Source organism: Prunus avium, chromosome 2 (genome assembly GCF_965620075.1).
Source record: "Prunus avium chromosome 2, drPruAviu1.hap1.1, whole genome shotgun sequence".
NCBI lineage: Eukaryota > Viridiplantae > Streptophyta > Magnoliopsida > Rosales > Rosaceae > Prunus > Prunus avium.
The window spans coordinates 36,246,807-36,264,931 of record NC_142285.1 but is presented as its reverse complement, the minus strand read 5'-3'; the positions used below and the strand labels follow the sequence as shown (position 1 = coordinate 36,264,931).

At 39.0% G+C, this 18,125-nt stretch overlaps 1 protein-coding gene across 1 annotated transcript; it reads left to right on the top strand.

Moving 5' to 3' along the window:
• The first annotated feature begins 10,008 nt into the window (after positions 1 to 10,008).
• LOC110757660 (CDPK-related kinase 3) lies at positions 10,009 to 16,545 on the top strand. The gene is made up of 11 exons (XM_021959349.2): positions 10,009 to 10,788; positions 12,024 to 12,154; positions 12,410 to 12,451; positions 12,532 to 12,640; positions 12,746 to 12,824; positions 13,539 to 13,835; positions 14,306 to 14,415; positions 15,187 to 15,294; positions 15,429 to 15,491; positions 15,760 to 15,927; positions 16,041 to 16,545. Exons 1-11 carry the CDS (start codon positions 10,243 to 10,245, stop codon positions 16,176 to 16,178), a joined length of 1,791 nt encoding a protein of 596 aa, XP_021815041.2. The 5' UTR covers positions 10,009 to 10,242; the 3' UTR covers positions 16,179 to 16,545.
• The last annotated feature ends 1,580 nt before the right edge of the window (positions 16,546 to 18,125 follow it).

The window sequence follows — 18,125 nt, the reverse complement described above, 5'->3', positions numbered from 1 at the left end:
TGGCGAAAGTAGAATACCTGCCGTTCATCGTATACCCGAGTTTGATACTCCTCTTCGTATAATGTGTAATGATTATTACTATGATTGATCCAAGCTAACAGTCCACCAAACTGTCCTCACTATATTAATTGAAAGTGCGAATCATATATATGCTTGCTTTTAAAGCATGTTAATTTGGAAAGGAGGTGGAGGAAGCTCATGCAAAAAGAAACAGTACATAAAAAAAGGAATGAAAAGGAAGTGAAGAAGAAGAAGAAGCATATATTATATTTCTGTTCCTGCTGTGTTGTGTGTGAGTTGCTGCGTTGCTTTCAAGCTACTCAAAGAATCTGATCGAGTATGAGTATCCACTGCCGGCTGACCTAATTTGTAAGGTCATATATTCATATGAGCAATTAGGTGAAAGTTTGTGTAATGGCTTATCTCAATTGAACCACAACAACTCGAATGATCTTTCTTAACTACTCGTCCTTTATATTAATTAAACCTTAAGATAATTATAAATTAATTCAACTCATTCTTTCATATATTTATGGATTTTTTAAGTTATAAGTTTCTTCTAATATTCAAATGCATATAAGGAAAAATATGGCTAGGTTGTTGCTTTATCATAATCTTCACTATACATGGATGAGATTACAAAAAGAAAAAAAATGCACTTGTTCTTTATAGGGTTACCCAACAATGTATTTTGACGATCAAAACAGTATAAACTTCAGGACTCAAGATCCCGCATTGGAAAAATAACATAATCTAGAGTGGTTTAAGAATCCTTGGGCATCCTTCCCTTAAAAGCTGATTTTTACGGACAAATTCTATTATAAGTATTGATATCATAGTCTATGTTTCACCACGCATTTGTTAGGATTTTCTGGCAGATGTTAATGTTAGGATTTTCTGGAGCAAGTAGCCCAATTTGATCGCTGACTGATGAACAAGAAGGCTGAAGTTGGTTTGACCAGCAATAAGCCATATAACTGGTCTGCCATTAATTATACTTATCTTCCTAATGGATCAACCGCTTATAGACCGTACAACTTAAACTGGGTTGATAGAAGCCCAAGTTTTGAAATCCAAGACCAAGATAATTTTGGACCCAATTATTGCCCCAAAATTTTGAACCAAAATCACATAAGCAATTGTTCACCCAACCCAAAGAAAAAACCACAAAGCGAGGATTTATCTCGACTGATCAGGGAGTGGCCGATAAAACCATCCGACCATTTAGGCCGGTCAAACAAAATTTATTGGAGCAGTTTGGTTATTTTTTATACTAAATTAATAATTTTGTAATGAATTGAACCAATTATTAATAAAATATTAGTTGGATTGGCCCAAATTTTTGGGTCATATTTGATGGGCTGAACTACTAGACTGGACATATTCAATTAAAATAGACACGGATCCAGTCTGTTGTTTGATGGGCTTAATTGTATCACAAACTAGATATTGGACCTTGAAGCCACCTCCCAAATAACTACGGCTCTGGAACCCAACCCCATACGTGGGTTTACAACAAACGAGAGCTCCTTTTCATCTTCGCGAACACGAGCTCTGTTTGTACAATATCTGGCTAAGCATTCTCAAGCCAATCCAAGCAAAGGGAGGGGAGTCCCACATCGACAAAACACAAGAAGAGGGGACTCTTCCTCACTTATAAAAGAAGTCCCCTCTCCTTCAAGGAGGAAAAAAAAAAAAAAAAAAAGATTGGGGTAGGCTACTAGGGCTCCATATGGCTCACTGTTGCGTAGATACAGCTGCACCAAAATGGGTTCAACTGCATCCTCAACTTGTGATACTCGCAAGTGCACGAGCCGTTTGGTAGTATAGCATATGTAAGTGCGAGGTCGATCCCACGAGGATTGGTGATTGAATGATTCAATTCATTTTCCCTACACAAAACATAAATGAAAAAGAAGGGAAATAAATAAAACAAGAAAAAAAAGAAATAACTCAAGCAAATAAGTTCCCAAGTTCAATTAGATTAATGGATTGATTCTAGCTAAAGTATGATTAAGCCATGGTGTGTGGTCATAACCTTGTGTTCATAATTCCCTAATTTGATCATTTGTTGTCTAACCTAAAATTAAGCATTAGGAACCCATTAAGCATAGAAGAACAATTTAAACAACCAAGCATGTATCTAATCCCTGTTGTCGAATGTCCATACATACTCTTCCTATTCATAGTTCAATTCGAATTAAAGCATGGTGTATACTCTTAATTCAAACCAAGATAGCTAACATGCAAGCCTAAATGGTGATCAATCATTCAAAGTAGCATATTAACTTATAAGCATAATGAATAAGAACAAAAACCATAATTGAAACTTGGAAACTAATTCAACTTGAAAACTTAAGAAAAGAATTTACATTACAAAGAAAAATAAACTACAACTAAGAAGCAAAAGGAAAGCTAGAATTGAGAACTAGAAAGCAAAATTAAGAGAATTTGAGGGAGAGAAGGGAGGGGAGCTCTAGAGAAGTGTTTGAGAGCTCCCCCCCTTGGGGTGTGTTTACAAGCTTAGAGAACTTCCCTATTTATAGGCCTAGGGGAAGTGAAAATCTGAATTCAATATGGCTAATGCATACAACACTTGTTTTATAAAATCTGAAATGGTTGATGCACTTGTATTAGAAAATCTAAATTGGGTGATGCACTTGTATTAGAAAATCTTGAATTGGTTGATGCACTTCACCAATAGATCCCACCAGCAGCCCTAGCTCATCTTCATGTCACCATGACCAAGCTTCCAACCAGAAATGATAGCTCATACCTAGCTCACCATGACCAAGCATCCAACCAGCACATGCTGAGGTCAGCATGACCAGCAACTTCAAGGGCTTACAACTTGGGCTTCTCTTAATCAAATTAGGACTTTAAGCACTTGAAATTGAAGTTCAGAATGTCTTCTTTCCAGCCATATATCATTTGGGCCAATCCAAGGTCGGAGGAGGAAGTTAAGGCCAAAACAAATTGCTAACTCATTTTGCGCGCTGATAAAATCCATCCTGAGCATGACTCTGTGTTTGCTAGGTAACAGACTCCATATTTATCCAATGGGGGTGAAGTTTGGATATGTTATAGTACACACCCATTGGAACAACTTTCATGAAGAATTCGGCCTCATCCGAGCTGTGTAGGTTGCTGAAACAAAGCTTGCCATATGACCTACGGAACTGGACTGGCAGGGGGCTGTAGCCAAAATGAGTTTGTCTTTTAAGCTCTTCATCCATTCATCCAAATTAGGCCTTAACATGCTTGAATTGCATGAATTATGCTCTCTTGCTCTATTTGCCTACAAAACACACAAAGGGAGGCAAATAACTTAGAAATCTAAGAAACTAAGCAAAAGAAGTAAGTAAATAGGGCATGTATATGTATGAAATTATGAGCTTAACACTCACTGGGGCCTCATGGGCTTACCCATGAGCCCACTTAAAAGCCCACGGATCATATCAGATCCTCAGCCTTCAGCCTTCGGCAGGCAACCTTCGGCCTTCGGCCTTCGGTATTCTTCCTCTTCTCCTTGGGTCTAAATCTATGTGCAATGTATACTCATATTATCGTAATGAGAACATACTTCTCCGTGGAGTAAGCCCATCATTCAGGTGAACCAAGTACATTTGTCTTCTGTATGCATGCCTATTTACTTACCGAATGCTCTCACATACTGAGGGTCATCACCTTCAACATCCACCACATCTTAAAGTTGGCCTAAACACTACCCATCTAGTTTTAGCGCAAACAGTTTGGCGCCGTCTGTGGGAAGCGACACAAAACGCTATGTCGTTCTCCTTCTTGAGTGCTCTCGGCACCCTTGTGAGCCATGCCGTCGGCACATTCTACGCCGACTTGCCGAACGGCACCATTTCATCATTCGGCGCGTGCGATGTCCTCACATCCCCCCAATTATTCGGCATCCACCTTCGGCACCCTTTCATTATTCGGCGCGTGCGATGTCCTCACATCCCCTCAACGATTCGGCATCGGCCTTCGGCACCCTCCCATCATTTGGCGCGTGCGATGTCCTCACATCCCCCCAATGATTCGGCCTTCAGCCTTCGACTTTCGGCACCCTTTCATCATTCGATGCGTGCGATGTCCTCACATCCCCCCAATGATTCGGCCTTAAGCCTTCGGCCTTCGGCACCCTTTCATCATTCGGCGCGTGCGATGTCCTCACATCCCCCCAATGATTCGGCATCCGCCTTCGGCACCCTCTCATCATTCGGCGCATGCGATGTCCTCACATCCCCCCAATGATCCGGCCTTCGGCCTTCGACACCTTTTCATCATTCGGCGCGTGCGATGTCCTCACATCCCCCCAATGATTTGGCATCGGCCTTCGACACCCTTTCACCATTCGGCGCGTGTGATGTCCTCACATCCCCCCAATGGTTCGGCATCCGTCATCGGCCTTCGGCCTTCGGCCTTCGATACCCTTTCATCATTCGGGGCGTGCGATGTCCTCACATCCCCAGAATGATTCGACATTCGCCTTCAGCATCGGCCTTCGGCACCCTTTCATCATTCGGCGCGTGTGATGCCCTCACATCCCCCCAATGATTCGGCATTGGCCTTCGGCACCCTCTCATCATTCGGCGTGTGCGATGTCCTCACATTCCCCAATGATTCGGCCTTCGGCACCCTTTCATCATTCGGTGCGTGCGATGTCCTCACATCCCCCCAATGATTCGGCATCCGCCTTCGGAATCCTCTCATCATTCGGCGCATGCGATGTCCTCACATCCCCCCAATGATTCTACATCGGCCTTCGGCCTTCGGCACACTTTCATCATTCGGCGCGTGCGATGTCCTCACATCCCCGCAATGATTCGGCATCCGCCTTCGGCATCGGCCATCAGCCATCGGCCTTTTCTCAAAGCCATGCCGAACGGCACCTTCCAGGAGACACTTCTCCATTACGGCGCCATCAGCCTTAGGCCTTCGGCCATCAGCCATCGGCCTTCGGCCATCAACTATCGACCATCAGCCATCAGCTTTCGGCCATTAGCTATCGGCCATCAGCCATCGGCCTTCCGCCATCAGCCTTCCACCATCAGCCATAAGCCTGCTGAAGAATGAACTGAATGAGCTGAAGAATGAACTGAAGCATTACTTGGCTAGTGCATTAATGACTATAAGTCCCCAATCAAGAAGTACCTCCTTAATCGGGAACTTTGGGGACTCCTGTTTGTACAATATCTGGCCAAGCATTCCCAAGCCAATCCAAGCAAAGGGAGGGGAGTCCCACATCGACAAAACACAAGAAGAAGGGACTCTTCCTCACTTATAAAAGAAGTCCCCTCTTCTTCAAGGAGGAAAAAAAAGAAAGAGATTGGGGCAGGCTACTAGGGCTCCATATGGCTCACTGGGGCCTCATGGGCTTACCCATGAGCCCACTTAAAAGCCCACGGATCATATCAGATCCTCAGCCTTCAACCTTCAGCCTTCGGCCTCCAGCTTTCGGCCTCCAGCCTTCAGCCTTCGGCATCAGCCTTCGGCCTGCAGACTTCGGCCTTAGGCCAGCAGCCTTCGGCCTTCGGTATTCTTCCTCTTCTCCTTGAGTCTAAACCTATGTGCAATGTATACTCACATTATCGTAATGAGAACATACTTCTCCGTGGACGTAGCCCATCATTCAGGTGAACCATGTACATTTGTCTTCTGTATGCATGCCTATTTACTTACCGAATGCTCTCACATACTGAGGGTCCTCACCTTCAACATCCACCACATCTTAAAGTTGGCCTAAACACTACCCATCTAATTTTCGCGCAAACAAGCTCTTTGTCATCTCCCTTAGCCTCCTTCGCATTGTATGTTCTATGGTTTTGCCGCCTTCTCTCTTCTCTCTCTCCCTTCTCCTTTCTTCTGCCATTCTCAAATTCTTTGATTATGTCAAATCCAATCTGCCTTTCTCATCCTATTCTCTCTTATTATTTTTTTTAATCATTATTTTTGTGATATGGGGTTTTCGTGCTGATCTCATATTGGTGTTTGTGGTGCAAATAGGATTTGGTTTTGGGAAATTTGGGTGTCATTTTGGTCTTGTTTAGGCTCACGATCTGGGGTTGATTTGTTTGTTTTATGGGTATTCATGTTGTGTTTGCGTGGTGTGCCATGGCTATTCACAATCTGGGGTTGATTTCTTCTTTCAAAAATGTTAAGGGCCCGTTCGGTAATGTTTTAAGGGGTTATTTTCATTTTCAGATAACAAGGCAAAAACACATTCGGCGGCCCAAAAACAGAAAACACTGAGAATGTTTTCATTTTGTGTACTTGTAAAAAACATAAAAAAGTTGTTTTCATTCTCATGAGAAACGTTTTCATAAAAAGAACTCACATATTATTATTTCAAATTGTACTACTAGACACGTTTTCATTGTTTTTGTTTTCTGAAGATGTTTTCTAATTAATCTACTATACGCATTTTCATTTCCTGAAAATGCAAATTCGTTTTCTTGTTTCCATTCTCTGAAAATATTCTAAGAAAACATTCTCCGAAAACGTTACCGAATGGGCCCTAAGATTTTCTTGTGGTGAATCTTTCAAGTTTCATAGCTTCATACAATCGATGTTTTCTTTTGTTTCAATTTAACTTCTTTTTTTTCTTTCTGTTTTGCCATTATGTTTTCCAAAATTTTCAAAATTATTATGTTATCTAGTCCAACCCAAAGTAGGTATAACATCAAATAACAAACTCAAAGTATGGTCCAATCTCAACCAGTCCAATCCAAAATACAAAGTTAAATCCAATCATGTCCTATATGGGCCACCAAATGAGGCATTGGTGTGCTCCCAAGTGGTCCTAGGTTCAATCCTTTATTGTATCCATGTGTATGAATTCCCCCCCGTCTACTTCTTAACTTTGACAACAATAAAAATTGAATTGAACCAATTTAAATTATGTATTTCTTTATTTAAGCATTTGGCAATCTTTTATTGATCCTCACCATTTACTATTATTTTTATCCAACACATTGATATATACCATTTAATATCAAAATATAACATCTTTAAATCATTTGAATTAGAAGTTATATTTCTTTCGAATTTCTCCATATTCAAAGTTTTCCCATATCTATTGTTAAATTTATGGTACCTTTGACATGCATAAAGCAATATGGAAAATCGCTTAATTGTTTTTTCAAGGAAATAACCAAACTAAACCGGATCAAACCAACTACTTCTTTTAATCAAACCAAACCGAATGAGTTGGGGAAGCCAACCTTGATTCATTGTGGGGTGCTTTTTTATTTTTTGCAGCCTTAAAGCCTTTTGCTTCTATACATACCAACCTCTTTTCCTGCCCAGGCAGTTGGCCTTTTGAATTCAACGAAATTAGTTGTGAGGTAAGGGTTCATAGTTTCGAGTTGTAACTTGTAATAGTATTAATATCACATATGCAGAAGGCCTTCACTGTTATCTTAAGTTATCTTAAGTTCGAACCTTCATAATACCTTGATAATGTGTATGTGAGAGAAATCCCCCCTCTTCCTTTTAGATTAGACTATCGCTTGTATTAAAAAAAAAAAAAATCTCAATATATATAACATGCATACTCTTTGTTTGGTCAAATCACATACGTACTCTTTGTTTGGTCAAATCACATACGTACTCAAGACTTTCAATAAATTATCTTTTTCCAACAGGATCTAGCCTAGTAGAAAAGAATTTTAATTTGTAGACTAGTGGTCTCAGGTTCGAACCCCATGACATTGTGAGAAACCTTTCTCCCCTTGTAATTTAGACTATCGCTTGTACTAAAATAAATAAATAAATAAAGTATATTTTCCAAAAAAACAAAAAACAATATAAAACATCTCTATCCCTCACTTTTTTTTGCCCTCTTTTGTATCCATATATATATATATATAATACTATTGACGTAATTAAATGTAGTTAGTATTTTACAACATCCACGATATCCCTCTAACTTCTAAGTCATGTGGTCGGAAATCGTATTAAAATTTAAAGGCATTGTAGTTATCCTGAGTTGTTGATCGATAGAATAAGTCAACGTGACCCATGGCAATGCTTCCTAAATATATAAAATTGTTGATTATTTGAAATTATGGTCTTCATTTTTCTAAGATATAACAGAAACAAAATTTGGAAGTAATTGACTTTTTAATTATCCATGTATTTAACATGTAGGTTGGAAGAGTCTCACCTCAGAGGGTTCATTTTGGACTTTCGGAATCTCAAGGTCGACCCTAATTTCAAAAAATGTATGCAATATGTGATTGGTTGCGGCTTTGAAAAGTTACTTTTGGGAAGCGTAATGCAGTTAGTGAATCATATAGATACCTAATATATTCTCATATTGGAGTATAATTACATAATACAGCCACACGGGTAGGTTTTCTAATGACATTAATAAAGCTATTTGCTTGTGCTTTAATTATTTGTTGGCTTGTGGTTTTGAACCTCCAAGGTCTTCTCATGGCGTAATCAATAGCGTTTTGGATAAAATAGTTGGTCTAAAAATACTGTCCTTTTGTATTAAGCGTTTCGAGCAAGTCAAATCATTTGATGCAATAAGATGGGTTGTTCATCCCATCACCACAAGTTTTACTTAAACATTTTCTTAGACAAAGATATTGCGGCCAGTGGGAGTAAGTGGAAAGTTGACATGTTCATGTTTTGCAACCCTTTTTCTAATTGTTTGAGTTATACAACAAGGACAATTACGCCTAAGAGGAGATTTGTAAAGTATATTTGGATTGTTGTCTAATTCAATGAGTCTAGTCTCAATATTTACAAGTTCACCAAACAACGATCAAGATTCTCATCCACTTTAATTGAAATAGTCCAATTCAGTCCGACCCACAAAACGTTACCTAAAAATAAAACATGTGATTCAACCATAGTATAATACGAGTTTCCTTAGAATTCGACAATATTTGTAGTTCATAACAAAAGTAAGGCCTATTTTAGTGCACGATACATAACTCAATTACTGGTTATTTATGGCTTCAACCATTTCTTAATGTGAAAAAGAAATCGTAAGAAGCAAAGCAATACAAAGACAACTTATTCTTATTTCACTAATCAAGTGTCCACATTGCCTTATTTATACCAAACTCTTGTACTTATGAGATTTGAACTAATATAGCCTTACCTAACAAAATAAAGACTCAATACCACTAATAAAATGATGTTGACTTAATATAGATTAAAAACAACACGGGGTTTATTATATGGGTTCATTACATTAAACTTGCTTAATTATCCTCTTTTGTTTCCCCACCTCTAGAGCTACTGCATAATTATCTCTACACTCTACAGTGATGTACTCTAATGAAGTAAATCAAAGTCAACTAACTGAAGGCGGTGATCAACGGCACGAAAAGGGGCACAGCGCATTCACATTTCTTCCGTCTCCCACCGGATCGCCACCTATTTCGAACCTTCGGACCAGGCTGTGCATGTTCGTCAGCTCTGACTCACTCAAATCCGCTTCCAAATTTTTTATCCCCTGCTACGCATACCTTGAACGACAATTCTCCTCGACACCTCACTAGCCTGCCACCTGTCAAAACGGGGTAAATTTAATCACCCACCATCATTAACTAGTCAAAGGTCAGCAGGTCCATTAAAAACACCGTACACCAAATCGCACAGAATATTTCTCCTCTCTTTCCCGAAAAGCCCTTTTTGAATTTAAATATTACAAAAAAGGCAGACAAAGAAGCAAGAGACAAAATCAAAAGGAGTTGTACACAGAAGCACAAGGAGTGAGAATACTAGCGTACACTCTAGAGCACGTAGAACGTATACTAGCATGCTAAATCCAACCGTTCATTCTCGAATGCTTCTTCTAGGGGAAGCAATCATTTTCAAACTCTGATTTTGACCATCCATGTGTGATTATTCAAATCTGACGGTCCAGAATCTGTCGAAGATTTCGTTTCTTTGTATAGAGGTGAGTAGCTTATAATCTCCCATCACTTGGCTTCTTGTGTCTCAGCGGAGAAGGCCCCTACTCATTCTGTCTCAGTCCCTCTCTTCCTTTTCTTGCTTTCTCTCTCTCTTTCTCTCCTGACTCAAATTCTCTTTCATTCTCTTGGTTTATCGTTTTCTCGCCGTAGATCTCAAATTTCTCATTTTCTCATTTTCTCATTTTGTCGTCTCTCGCCGGCGAGAGTCGACTCAGATTCGACACGGGCCGTCAGATGTGTGGACTTTGACTTGGGCTCGTGATCCGATACACCGCCGGAGTGAGCTTCGACGATGGGCCAGTGCTACGGCAAGACTATTCCGACGACTGAAAATGACCCGAACTCAACCACCGTAACCACCATCACAACTTCCGTACAACAACCTCAGAGTACGCCGCATAGCTCGCAAAACGGCGTTGTCAGCGTGAAAAACACGCCGGCCCGGTCGTCGAACCCTAGCCCGTGGCCGAGCCCCTACCCGCACGGCGTATCGGCTAGCCCCTTGCCAGCGGGAGTATCGCCGTCACCGGCGAGGTCGTCGACTCCGGGGAGGTTTTTCCGGCGGAGGTTCGCGCCTCCTTCTCCGGCGAAGCATATAAAGGCGTCTCTAGCCAAGCGGTTCGGTAAGCCCAAGGAGAGCCCGATTCCCGAGGAGCACGGAGTTGAACCGGAACAGTTGCTGGACAAGAGTTTCGGGTATGGGAAGAATTTTGGAGCTAAGTATGAGCTAGGGAAGGAGGTGGGGCGAGGGCATTTTGGTCATACTTGCTCTGGTAGAGGCAAGAAGGGCGAGCTCAAGGACCAGCCTGTGGCTGTTAAGATCATTTCCAAAGCCAAGGTACAATCGAGCTATGCTATCAATTGTATATTCCTTTCATTGATCTTTTAGTAATTGTTGTTTCTGAAATGCAAATTCTGTTTATATATAAATTATGGTACAGTGGGAACTTAATGTGTTATCTTTATGTAGAAGATATTCCATTATTGTCATGTCGAAACTGTAGTGGGAAATCTTTAGGGATTGGAATGGCTATGTCTTAGGGGAACCACTTTTGAGTTCATATTAGGTGGTGTCAAATGCGATTTAATAAGAAATGGAAAAGGAACGAAATAGCTGTGGAAATGTAATGCATGGAGAAGAAGAAAAGAACCATATAAAATGCATATATAGAGAAACCACATTGATGGTAATTCTTCTGGTTAAACAGAATTTATGAACTAGATACTGAATATTAATTTCTTACTGAAGAAGAAAAGAACAGGGCTGATCTGTTTGCAGTATCCCAAAATGATGTGGGATATGCAGCATGAAGATGATGTGTTCAGCTCAGACATCCTTGGAATCTTACGTTGCGTTTTTCACTGCGTCCACGTTGCCATCTCTGCAGAATTTAGCTAACGTGTCATCGTGCCCTGGTTGCATTAATGCATGATAATTATCGTTCTGTAATGATTATGTAATCATCGAAGTCCCCAAACTAGGTACACGACAGTTTTGTTAAAAATCGTAATTATTCGATTTCCCATCTTCCATGTATCTTAACTATTGTAATAAACAAATAAGAATTGTTTAAGTTTCTGAAATGACTAGTCATAGGTACGTTTGGTTGTTCCTCAATATCATACATCCTAGGTCTTGAATGAAGTGTCAGACATCGTAGGTCTTGCATGCATTTCGAGCGTAAACTGTTTTTACTTTTCAATTTTAGTTATTTGCATCTAAGTCGCCTCAGAACTCGACTTGCCCTTTCATTTACCCAGATATCTACTTACATATGTCAAAATTGGTAATTTATAATTGGGATAGTATTATGATCTATTACAACGCGTTGTCAGAAGCTGCAATTTATAGCTGGAAATGTATCTAGTCTACAATCTGTACGGGAGTGCTTTTGGGGAAGTACAATAACACCTGTGTACAAGTGATTTGGACAATTGTCATCCTTCCTCATATTCCTTTTCCTTTTTCCGTAGGTCTCAAATTTCTTTAACTGTAATGGTGTGAAACTTTGCAAATATCGATTACCCAATTTAAATGCATAGTATTTATTTCTTACCAAATTCATTTGGCAGATGACGACAGCGATATCGATTGAAGATGTTCGTAGAGAGGTGAAGATATTGAAAGCTCTATCTGGGCATAAGCATCTTGTAAAATTTTATGATGCATGTGAAGACGCCAATAATGTTTACATAGTCATGGAGTATGTATACCTTGTTTTCTATTCATCCTTTTTATTTGGAGGGTCAGGCGTTCTTTATGTTATCTATGTTTTGTAATGTTGACTGATACTTTCCTTTTAAATATTATTTATTTAAGTGAAAATAGTTAGTTAGGTTGGTGTTGCATGCATGATTATTGAATGATGAAGTATATAAATTATCTGGTTGAGGCATCGTATGCCATATTTCTCCTGCTCTTTGGGTATGACATCTGTGGATTTGTGTTCTCTTACCAGATTGTGTGAAGGTGGGGAACTTCTTGACAGAATTTTATCTAGGTATTTTCTTGGCCAGTATTTAAATATTAGTCATTTCATTGCAAAGCTGAATTGTGTTGAAAAACTCACCTTAATTGCAGAGGTGGAAGATATGCGGAGGAAGACGCAAAACATATAGTTGTGCAGATATTAAGTGTTGTTGCATTTTGTCATCTTCAAGGCGTTGTGCACCGTGACTTAAAGCCAGAGGTTTCGATTTTCAACCTATATGTGCTTCAGTTAATTACGATCTCGTATCTGTTTCTACCTCCAAACTTAGTGCTAAATATATTCTCTCTCTCTCCTGCTTAACAGAATTTCCTTTTCGCTTCTAGAAGTGAAGATGCTGATATGAAGCTTATTGATTTTGGTCTTTCTGACTTTATCAGACCAGGTAACTTTTGATGATCATTGCTACTCTCTCATTAGTTGAAGTTGAATATTCTCCTTGGTTTAATAAATATATTAGAGCTGCAGTTTCAAGGTACCACTTGGTTTATTTATTGTTTTCCTTTTCAAAGGGACAACATTCGGATTTTCCTGAGTATTTGATGTTTCAATTAAATGGAACATCGTGCCATGACTTGGCAGTCAATCTGAGACCACATTTGATAAATTTGATGATAGTTATCAACTCAAGGTTAATTTGGTTGAAACTTCTTAGAAAATAATTTCTTGCTCAGAAGCGTTTTGTTTTCTCCTTCATTCTTCGGGTTTGTAGGTAACTTGTTGAACATGTTCAGATCGGTCACGTTATATCTATTTAATTGATAAACCTATGGATGACGTTACATTTGTGTCAAGTCCAATCCAATTCTATTCAACATGAATTATCTAATCTAACCCCACTTGAAAAAATAAAGCATTTGTTTTCTTTTTCAAGCTTTACTAAGACAAACTAAATTTGATTATTCGCACCAAAAAATGCCATAATATTATGAGAACAGCAGTGGACAACATGCACAGTATATTTTCAACAGTCCAATTTCAATATACTTTTTGCCCTTTTGACCGCTAGAGCTGTTTCGGACTTTATTCGTTGGTACTTACTAGATTATATGAGGAAATCTTTTCTTTATTATTTATCCATTTATGCATATATGTGCAGATGAAAGACTTAATGATATTGTTGGAAGTGCATACTATGTTGCACCTGAAGTCCTCCATAGATCTTATAGCCTTGAGGGAGATATATGGAGCATTGGTGTTATCACATATATCCTGCTGTGCGGAAGCCGACCTTTCTGGGCACGGACGGAATCTGGAATTTTCCGTGCAGTGCTAAGAGCTGATCCGAGTTTTGATGATTTACCCTGGCCTTCTATGTCTCTAGAGGCCAAGGACTTCGTAAGAAGGCTTTTGAATAAGGACTACAGGAAAAGAATGACTGCTGTCCAGGCTTTAGGTAAGCAAATTTCTTTCTATTGCTGTCTAAAGTACCTAAGAGATTAGCCAATTGGTGGAAATTTTAGATGATATGCTTTGCTCTTAATGATGCTTGGGTGGTCTTATGTCGTTTCCTCCCACATTCTGAAAGAGAATAAAAATTATATTAGGGAGTGGGTGGGAGATTGCCATTTGGTCGGTCCATCATTTTTGAACTAACTGTCCACCTATATTGTGTCATATGCTGAACTAGCTTTATTCATTCCTTTCAAAAAAGATGGTGATAGAATCATCCCAAACATCTCCAGATTGATTGTTAGTTGGATGCCCTAAAATATTTCTTTACAAATTACAAGCATGAGTGACATTAAATTGAATACTGTTTGCCAAATCAGAACTTGATTTTACTTTGGCATTCTTATTTGAAAGTGATGATAGTTGATGTTTTTTATTTGATATTTAAAGCTAATAATCACTCATAATTGGCAGCTCACCCATGGTTGCGAAATGATAGTCGTCCCCTTCCTTTAGATATATTGATCTACAAATTGGTCAAATCATATCTCCATGCTACGCCCTTCAAACGTGCAGCACTTAAGGTATTATTATCATTTCCAAATATGGTTCTTGCTACCTTCACCCGTTGTATTTTTCCCTTTAAGAGATTTTGGATATCACCTGATTATTAGTAGTATATTTTACTTAGTCGTCTCTGCTCTTGAATGCCAAAACTTCAACTTTTGGTTTTTACTCAATGATTAATTCCTGTTAGAGTAATTTTACATTTTTTTTTTTTCATGATAATGCAGAATGTATCTTCAACTTTTTCATGGTAATCTTTGATTACATGAAGGAAGATATTGCCCATGTAATCAATGTTTAGTTTTATAGAAACGTTAATTGGTGAAGTGAATGGAAAAATTGACCCCTTGTTTTGTTATTAAATTCCCATATTCCTTTCCCTTGTTTGGTTCCTATTTCTAAATGGAAGAGAAAAGAAAAGGCAAAAATTATAGTTGTCTCTTAAACTCTCTCTATAAAGTAGGCAGGATTTGGAGAGACTGTTGGCTCATAGAAACAAAATTGGCAAAATTCTAATTTCCTCTCATTTTCTCCATGTAGCTCAATCCAAGTCAATTACGTGACTTTTTATCCCCTTTTGTCTTCTTTTTCCTTTTTTATTTCCTGTGTCTAAGGTTGTGTGATTATTAATGTGCCATATCTTTTACTTTTCACGGGGCAAGTATGAAAAATCATTTTCAACTGTATGCTCCTAGATTAATGTCTATTATATTGCAACAAGTAAGGATTGAGATTCCTTTGTGATGGATATCAAAATGTGTTTCTGTTTTTTTATGTTGTAATTGCAGTCTCTTTCAAAAGCCTTGACAGAGGATGAGCTGATATATCTTAGAGCCCAATTCATGCTTTTGGAACCAGATAACAATGAATGTGTCTCTCTTCTTAATTTCAAAACGGTTATTTCCTACTCCTAATGCTTTTAATTTGACTGTACAAGCGAGATATATTTTGAAGAGGGACTTGTGTTTTTTCCTTTGTTCTTTTTGTTTGTAAGAAAGTCATTTTATGCTTAGAAGATTGAATTTTGCAGGCTCTTCAAAGAAATTCAACTGAGGCGATGAGGGAGTCGAGGGTTGTTGATATAGTAAATGCTGTAAGTCATTTCCATTTTTGAGGTCATTTCAATTTTGGAAATGCAACAGAAGGTCACTTTCCTTTGGCCAAATTCTTACAAACTCTGCCTTTCCCTATTTTTTAAAAAAAAACGATTGTCTTTCTAATATGAGTTTTTGGTTGGCCGCCTATCCTAGATCTTCCCATTTTCAAGAAGATCCGGGCTCGATCTTTTCTTTCTTTGTTTATATATTATTCTGAATTCAGTAGTAATCAGTTTCTCAATTCCATGCTGTATTTGACTTCAGATGGAGCCGCTTGCTTATAGAGCGATGGACTTCGAAGAATTTTGTGCAGCCGCAATCAGTACGCATCAATTGGAGCCCCTTGAAGGTTGGGAGCAGATAGCCTCTACTGCTTTTGAGCATTTTGAACGCGAGGGTAACCGAGTCATATCGATTGAAGAATTGGCCAGAGTATGTCCAATTCTACCTCTTTCATTATCATGGAAGTCCTCTATGTTTCTTCTGCAGCTGAGTTCTGTTGCATTTCTGATTTGATCTCAATCGCGTTTACCCTGTCGCTGCAGGAATTAAATCTTGGCCCTTCTGCCTACTCTGTCCTCAGAGATTGGATCAGAAACGCAGATGGAAAGCTTAGTTTCCTTGGATATACAAAATTTTTGCATGGTGTGACGGTCCGTAGCTCCAACACCAGACACCATTAGTTTTATTCTTTTTTTTAAAAAATTTATTTATATTTTCCTTTCTTTCTTCTATTTCTTTTTAGCCTTTTGACATATAGTTTCTTATAAGATTCATGGGTTTTCAGATGATTTGTGGGAATTTTTATTTTTTGTTTCCTTTTGGGGGTGGGGTAAAGAAAAATGTGTATAAATGAACATGTTAGTCAAGCCAGTTGGGAATTTCGAGCCAATTTTTTTTTGAAAAAAAGTTGATGATTTTCTCCTTGCTCATTCCCCAAGTTTGCAGATAGTTGACAATTGACCAATTAAAGAAAACCCAAATGGCTGATTATAGGCCTGCTAATTGGTTATAAAACGAAGAATTAATATATGATTTTCGCAGATGATATATATTCTGGTCTCCCTTTTTGGGCGTGCATTGCATTTGGTCTCCCTTGTTGATTCATTTTACTAATAGTTCATGCAGCAGCTTGTGGAATGACTCTGTCTTTTCATACGCGTCTCTCTGCCCGACTTTTAAATCATACCTTCAATTTTTTTTAATTAACTGGAGAAGGTGCTGGCTGCGCATGCTAGTTGACCTTTGCATTGCAACTTTGCAAGCAAGAGTTGAAGTTTTATCATCTTTTGGGTCGGTGTTAGGAGGAAGTCTTAGAAAATTTGGAAGCTTGGCAGTTAGGGGAACTAATTAAAGCTGTTCTTGACCCAACCACAGCCACTACCTGAAGATTTAAATACAGTTTATCAATGTTAATAAAATACCAAAAGAATACTAAAATAACCCTAATCTAAGACTCAACTAGAAATCTTATGCCTTCGGTGGTGATGGTGCCGGTGTTGCCTTTGGTGGCAACGGTGCCGGCATGGCCTTTGGTGGTGCCTGTGCTGCTGAACCCTTGTTCGAGCAATGTTGCTTCAACAACATCGTGAAGAAGTGGTTGTTGAATTGGCTGAACGCAGTAGAGGCACAATCATCATCAGCTTCTACAATGGCCTTGCAGCAATCTTCCCCAGTGGCAACCTTCCGTGTCCAAAAAGATACGAGAATCTCACGGTAGCACGTTCCCTGAGCAGTGCGGTAAGCTCCAATGCACTTTTGGAGCTTGCTAGGGTCAGGGAGGTGTCACCAAGAATACCATGGAACCTTTGGACGGTGAGGGTGGTGCAGGAGCTTTGGCATCAGAAGCAGCAAAGCTTTGTGTCAAAGCTAAAGAAAAGAGAAAGAACAGCACAACAGCTCCTCTCTTCATCATCTTTGCTTTGCTAAATCAGAACCTCAAGTGAAAGAAATGAGTGAGTGATTGATTTCAAGTGAAAGCTGTGAGTGAGTGAGAGATGGTGCAATTTGTGGAAGTATAGAACTAGTTCGGAATTTGATTTAGATTAGATGGATTGGTGATTATCCAAATCGATCACTTCCAGGATAAGATTGCAGTTAATTAAGTGAACATTAATATAGCTTTAGGAACAAATCGTCTATCATAGTTTAATTTAAAGTCTAAGTTTAAATAGAATTCTTAAGTTGTTTTTTATATGCTTTTTTTTTTGGTCATTCGCTAGGAAAGGGTAGGGTAGAGTTTTATATCGGGTTGTCTCAAGATTGTCTTGTACATAAATCGAACCCGTGTGCACTTGGGGAGGGAGAGAGTTTGACCATTTTTCCACTGTGGTACCACCCCATAAGCAATTGAAACCAACAATGCAGAGTCATAGCATATGAAAAAGGTCGAATCTGCATTTTTGTCTGGTTTTTCTATGGAACGACACAGGAACCAACAGTGCGAGTCTTAGCACCAACTGAAAAACTTGACTAATTAAACCTACGGACTCTCGCTTTCTTAACTCTCTTTTAGCATAGTTAGTTTTTCACCGTCCATTACCTCACATGATAAAAGAGATAGACATGTACTTATACACAATTGGAGATAATTCACATTCTTTTCATTGACCTAATTTAAATACCATTCA